This window comes from Grammomys surdaster, unplaced genomic scaffold, assembly GCF_004785775.1.
Source record: "Grammomys surdaster isolate TR1022 unplaced genomic scaffold, NIH_TR_1.0 187, whole genome shotgun sequence".
Lineage (NCBI taxonomy): Eukaryota > Metazoa > Chordata > Mammalia > Rodentia > Muridae > Grammomys > Grammomys surdaster.
Genome location: NW_021604632.1, coordinates 3,854,293 through 3,860,745, shown reverse-complemented (window position 1 = coordinate 3,860,745; position 6,453 = coordinate 3,854,293). Strand labels below are relative to the sequence as shown.

At 45.3% G+C, this 6,453-nt stretch overlaps 1 protein-coding gene across 2 annotated transcripts in view; it reads right to left on the bottom strand.

The window, feature by feature from the left end:
- Nucleotides 1-3,970, bottom strand: part of Tmem170a (transmembrane protein 170A) — a 10,117-nt gene extending 6,147 nt beyond the window's left edge. For both annotated transcript variants that reach the window (XM_028768609.1, XM_028768608.1), the window contains exon 1: nt 3,841-3,970. In XM_028768609.1, coding sequence (XP_028624442.1) covers nt 3,841-3,970 — 130 coding nt within the window. The remainder of the gene's footprint in view (nt 1-3,840) is intronic.
- Nucleotides 3,971-6,453: the final 2,483 nt, after the last annotated feature.

The window sequence follows — 6,453 nt, the reverse complement described above, 5'->3', positions numbered from 1 at the left end:
AAAACAGTTCCACCAACTAGTGACTAAGCATTCAAAGGTATGAGCCCATGAGGGTGGGGGCATTCTTTTTCAAACAATAGCCAAGGCTGGCCTTAAATTTAGCCATGAGCCCAAGATGGTTGGCCTCAAATTCACAACCGTCCCACCTCAGCCAACAAAGTGCTGTGTTTACAGGTATGTGCCACAGTACCTGATCACTTCATGGAATACAGCGCTCCATCCCTTGACACGCTCCTGCCACTGACTCTGCCCTCTCTCCTGTCTCCCCCAGGTATGGTGTCCTTCCTTTTCTCCATGTCTCCATGGAATGGTCCATATGGGAGGGCTTTTGCTTTGTCTGTCAAGGCCCTTCTACCAGATACCCCAACACAACGGGACTGGAGAGATGGCTCAGCAATTATGAGCCATTGCCACTCTTGCAGAGAACCAGAGTTCACATCCCAAAACCCACATGGGGCAAATACCTGTAACTCCAGCTCCCAGAGATCCAATGCCCTCTTCTGTTCCCTATGGGCATCTATACATATATGCCCATACACATAAATAAAAATAAATCTTAAGGGCTGGAGAGATGGCTCTGCAGTTAAGAGCACTGACTATTCTTCCAGAGGTCCTGAGTTCAATTCCCAGCAACCACATGATGGCTCACAACCATTTGTAATGGGATCTGATGCCCCCTTTTAGTATGTCTGAAGACAGTGACAGTGTACTTATATACATAAAATAAATAAATTAAAAAAAAACTTAAACAGGTACATCATAATCAGTAAATACTTATTCAGTAAATGAGTAACTGACTTGTCCAAGTTGCATCCATTCTTGACTCCAGCAATAACACATTAAAAATATCCTTGGGTTTGATTAATTTGACGTTAATTTAGTGAAACCCTATGTTCAGAGAATGAACATAGAGAATGTCATTCCTGATTATTACAAATGACAACTAAAAGCCAGTCATGGGGTGCAGGCCTAGAATTGCAGCACTAGCACCAGGAAGGCTCAGGTTCTCTGGCCACCTCAGCTCCATAATGAGACCTTGTCTCAAACAAACAAACACAAAGAGGCAGCAAAAGGGCTCTGATAAAGTTAGAATGAGAATTTGGCAAAATCCTAGATGGATAAATTGCAAAGCAGATTTAAAAAAAAAAAATCAATTCAAAGCTTTTTAGTGCAGAGAAACCACAGAACATTTTAGGGCAATGATCTGCCGTGAGATGGCATAAAATACAAGTAACCTTTTTTCTGTGTGCCCAAAATAGAGAGGGAATCAGGCTCAGGATTCTGAATAAGATTCCTAGTGAGAGGGCCTTAGTGTCTTAAACCAGGGAGAAAACTTCAGGTACCCATTATAACCAGAATTCCAAATAAAGAAGAGACACTGCAGGGAGGGGGTGTGTTTACAATGCACTCTGGTCAGCTTGAGGTCAAGGGCTATCTGTTCTGCATTAGCCTTGTGATTAGCACATTGTGATCCTATCCATGTTTATACTTCCGGTCTGGAGTCCACATTGGCTAGAAGGGCAACCTGATGAAGGAATGGTCCTTACAGCCTCAGCAGGAGTAAAACCTAAATACATCATGTAGATTAGCATTTTCGGGAGAGAGTCTGGAGAGACGGATGGCTCAGCAGTTGGGAGCGGCTGCTGCTTTTCCAGAGGACATGACTTCAGTTCCTTCCCCGTGAGTTCCAGGTATCAAAACAAAAACCAAAAAAGCTGAAGTAAACTGAAGAGCTGGTCCAGGGTAAATGAGACCAGACAGCCAGGACCAACTGAATTCAGGGTCTGCTTCTATTATTATGTAGCTGGGGCTGGCCCGGAACATGCTCTGTGGACCAGGCTGGCTTCCAATACTCAGACATCTGATTGTTTCTGACTCCAGAGTGCTGAGGTTAGGGTTGTGAGCCTCCACACCCAGCAAGGTCTGACTCTTCATTAGCATCTGGACTTAAGCAGGACTTCTGATCGGGCTCTCTTTTTTCAGCTCACAGTAAAACTCTTTTCTTACTCTTTATTAGTAAAACAACTCTTTCTCTTGCCAAACAAAAACAGATACAAAGTAAAAAAAAAATCACAAAGGAGCCGGGCAGTGGTGGCGCACACCTTTAATCCCAGCACTTGGGAGGCAGAGGCAGGTGGATTTCTGAGTTCGAGGCCAGCCTGGTCTACAGAGTGAGTTCCAGGACAGGCAGGGCTACACAGAGAAACCCTGTCTCAACAAAACAAACAAACAAACAAAAAAGCCACAAAGGAGAAGCCAGAGGGAAAGAAAGATTGCTACTCTTGCAGAGGACCCCAGTTTGATTCCCAGCAACCAGGTCAGATAGCTCAGCCACTTGTAACTCCCTGCCTCTGGCCTGGGTGGGCACCTACACTCCTGTCCACACAACCAAACACATGCACATATTTAAAATAATATTTTTTTTTAAAAAAAAAAAAGCTATTTGGTGAACTGGAGAAAAATTTAAATAAAGCCTGTTTAAATAAACATCACTTTATCTGTGTTACAGATTTAAGAAGTGGTGTGATTTGGGGGCACTGTGACAGGACACACCCCTGGTTCAGAAGTTTTGACCTTAAGAATCATAAAGTGTCATGACTTCTGCATTATAGGAAGTTAAAATGTGTACACACAAGTGCATTGATGTGACCAAGACAGTAAGAACCAGAATAGTCTTGCTTTGCATAATGAGATTTCTATTAACCCAAGCCAAATATACAACTAACTGTGGCCCTATAATCTAAAGCAGCCTGCCATCTTGGCTTGTCTAACTCTACCTCTGATGGTCTCACAATTGCCTAATGAGCCTCAGCTTTTAAGCAGGCGGGTGACTTTTACCACCCAGCCTAAACATATGGATACTTGTTATTCTATGTTTCATGTTCTCAGGTTTGGAAAGATACCAAATAGTTAGGAGAGAAATAAGAAAATGAATAAGAATAGACTGATTGAATCCTAGGGAAGTATGAACCCTTCATCTTTTGGAGAGGGTCTCGAGAATGATTGTGTGTGTTTATTTGTAATCACTGTTAGATTTATTTATATGTATATTTATTTATTTGTAATCACTGTCAGGTGTGACACTAATACTTCTGGAAACAATCTGAACTTCCAGACTCTCCTTGTGGGTAGGATCACGAGCTAACATCTTCAGCTGCCACAAAACAAAAAGATAATAACCTTGTCGGCTACTACACAGGCAGGTCCCAGGTGTCCACCGAGAGGCGCCTGGCAGTCGCTGCCCAGCAGATGAGACTCACAGGTGTCTGGCTTAAGGCTGCAGTCAGCAATCCCAACCGGCGTCTTTTACAACGTCACTGGGCCAGTTTTTCTTTGCTGCAGTGTCCTAATACCCCTACCCCCTCCCACCCCCGCCTCTGTCGTGTTGCCTTCAAAAATCCAAAGCAAATAATCATGCCCTCCCCTGAAGGCCTTTATTAATGATCCCAGGGGATCATTCTCTTCCCCACAACTTTCTGAACTGTAGCACTTCTACGGGGTAACTGTAACTTCAAAAGCCCCTACTGGCAGAAAGGCGGCGGCGAAGCTCGCGTAGGAGCTAAGAGCAATTTAGAAGTTGTGTCTTAAGTTCTTCAAGTTGCGGGTGGGGGAACGATCAACAGGTTTGAGCAAGTGAGTCCTCCGTAGACAAGCTGGTGGGGAGATGGGTGTAGGTCAGAGTCAGAGGACAGGGTCAGCACACATGCTCTCGGAGGAAGTATACGAGCAGTCCCTAGGACTGGACAGCCTCCTCCCCAAGTGCGATTCCAGGGCTGCCTTGGCCTCACCCTGGGAGGCAGGCGACAGGTGCGCAGTGCGCAGGCGCGGGGCGGGGCGTACCTGGGAAGGAGCAGAGCGAAGTGGAGTTAGGGCACAGGGTCCCGTTGCCCACCCGCGGCACGAGCTTTAGGCTGAGGATCTGCTGCAGGAGCCCGGCTGATCCGCCGCCGCCGCTCCCCTCGCGCTCCATCCCGCCGCCATCCACCGCCCGGAGCGCCGGGGAGCACCGCACCTCCGCAGCCACGGCGTCACCTTTGGCCGGCCCTCTTCTCCCGCCCACTCCAACGGCGCTGCTATAGTAATCGTTTCTCCTTCCAATCACAGGGCGCCGCAGACGGAGGGGGCGGGGCAACGGTTGTTCCCGCCCTCTGGCGCTGCGTTCGATTAGAGAAACCCTCGGCATGTTGCGCCCCTAGTGGCTAGTCTCTCCTGCTCCGTCTGGGTGTGTTGGACTCTGTCCTTTACTTTAGTGCCACCTTTAAGTAGGACAAGTCCGGTGAGATTGCTCAGCAGGTAGAGGCGAGGCGCTTACCTCCAAGCATGAGGCATTTGCCTTCCATCCCTAGGACTCACATGGTGGAAGGTGAGAACCAACTCCCATGGGTTGTCTCTTTACCTTCGCATACACATACACTCACATAACTTAAAAAAATAGTGGGCAAAGATACAGCACCAAAAATAAATACATAAACAAATAGATATGAGGTGACCGGTAGCCTACTCAAATTTCTCTGTAGGGCTGAATATGAATTGACAGAACCAGCCTAGCTGCACAGTATCCTAGATTCCAACCCCAGTTGCTTAGCGTGTCAAAGATTGTAGGTTCGCTAGGCAGTGGTGGCGCACGCCTTTAATCCTAGCACTCAAGGAGGCAGAGGTAGGCAGATTTCTAAGTTAGAGGCCAGCCTGGTCTACAGAGTGAGTTCCAGGACAGCCAGAGCTACACAGAGAAACTCTGCCAAAAACAAAACCAAAGCAAATACAAAACAAAGCAAAACAGACTGTAGGTTCAATTTCTAAACAACCAACAAGCAAAAATAAGACTTTAAAAATGGACCACAAATTTTGTAAGTCGCCGAAGTAGAAACTTTTAGGAGCTGAAATGAAGAGACCTTCTGAGGCCAGCAAAATGGCTCAGCAAGTAAAGGTACCTGCTGTCAAGCCTGATGACCTGAGTTCCATCTCAAGGGCCTACATGGTAAAAGAGAACCCATAACTAACTGCAAGTTGTCCTTTGACCTTCACACTCCATGGTACAGGTTACCACACACATATTGCCATGGCTATCCCTGGGTGTAAACTTGACTACGTCTGGAATGAACTAAAACCCCAATGGCTGGCTAAACTTGTGCGGGATTTAAGGTAGGAATACCCATAATCTGGGCCTTTGAGGTGGGAAATCCACCTTTGATCTGAACCACACCATCTACTGGTTTGAATATGCTTAGCCCATGGGAAGTGGCACTTATTAGGAGGTGTGGCCTTGTTGGACTGGGTGTGGCCTTGTTGGACTGGGTGTGGCCTTGTTAGAGGAAGTGAATCTATCCTCTGATAGGCAAGCTTTGAGGACTCCTAGTGTTCAAGCTCCGCCTAGTGCGGAAGAGACAGTCTTTTCCGCTGCCTTCAGATCAAGATTCTCAGCTCCTTCTCCAGCATGCACGGTAGCTGCCATGCTTCCTGTCATGATGATAATGAACTGAACCTCTGAAACTCTAACCTAGCCCCAGTGAAATGTTTGCCTGTATAAGAGTTGCTTTGGTCATGGTGTCTCTTCACAGTAGTAAAACCCTAACTAAGACACTGGCATTAGAACATTAGAACCTATTTTGGGATTCCAGTGTATACTGAAGACCAGTGGAGTCACCCAGTCTCATGGACTAAACAACTCCTGGATTCTTGGACCTTCCACTGGTAAACAGCCATTGCTGGATTAGCTGGACCACTGCCTGTAAGCCACTCTAATAAATCATATATATATATATATATATATATATATATATATATATATAATTCAATAAATAATTTAACATATTCATTAATAAATGTAAGTTTTTTTCCTCTAGAGAATCCAGACTAATACACACATATAATAAATCAATAATTTTAAAACCTTTTGAGGCAGCTGCTTTTTTAGTAGATTTAGACACCTAGTCAGCATTTTAGATTTTGTAGGATTGTTGTTTTTACATGATAAAGTGAGCAATGCCAACAGCTTTTTCCCATAAGTGTGCTGTATCCAAGGAACACCCAGATGTTGCTCAACTCCCTCCCAAAGAAAAGAAGTTAAAAAAAAAAAAGTTGTGTTGGGGATATAGCTCCGACAGATGCCTTGTCTCATATGACTGCAGCTCTGGGTTTGATCCCAAGAACTACACAAAGGTCCCTAGAAGACTTCCAGGGAGAACCTGTAGATTGCCTATAAAGAAATGAAAATCTGGCAGTTTGACAGCAAAGTGGGAGGGCCTAGAAGGCAAAGCATCAATATTTTGTACTTTGAGCCTTTGATGTTTGCCTTTCCTAGTCATCCAATCCTCTCACTTCTCCTTTGGAATAAACTCCCACAACTTCTATTACCTTTTTGGTTTGTTTGTTTTGTGACGAAGTCTTGCTGAGTAGTCTTGTCTGGCTTGCAACCTTCTGTGCAAACTATGTCTGGCTTCTATTACCTTTTTT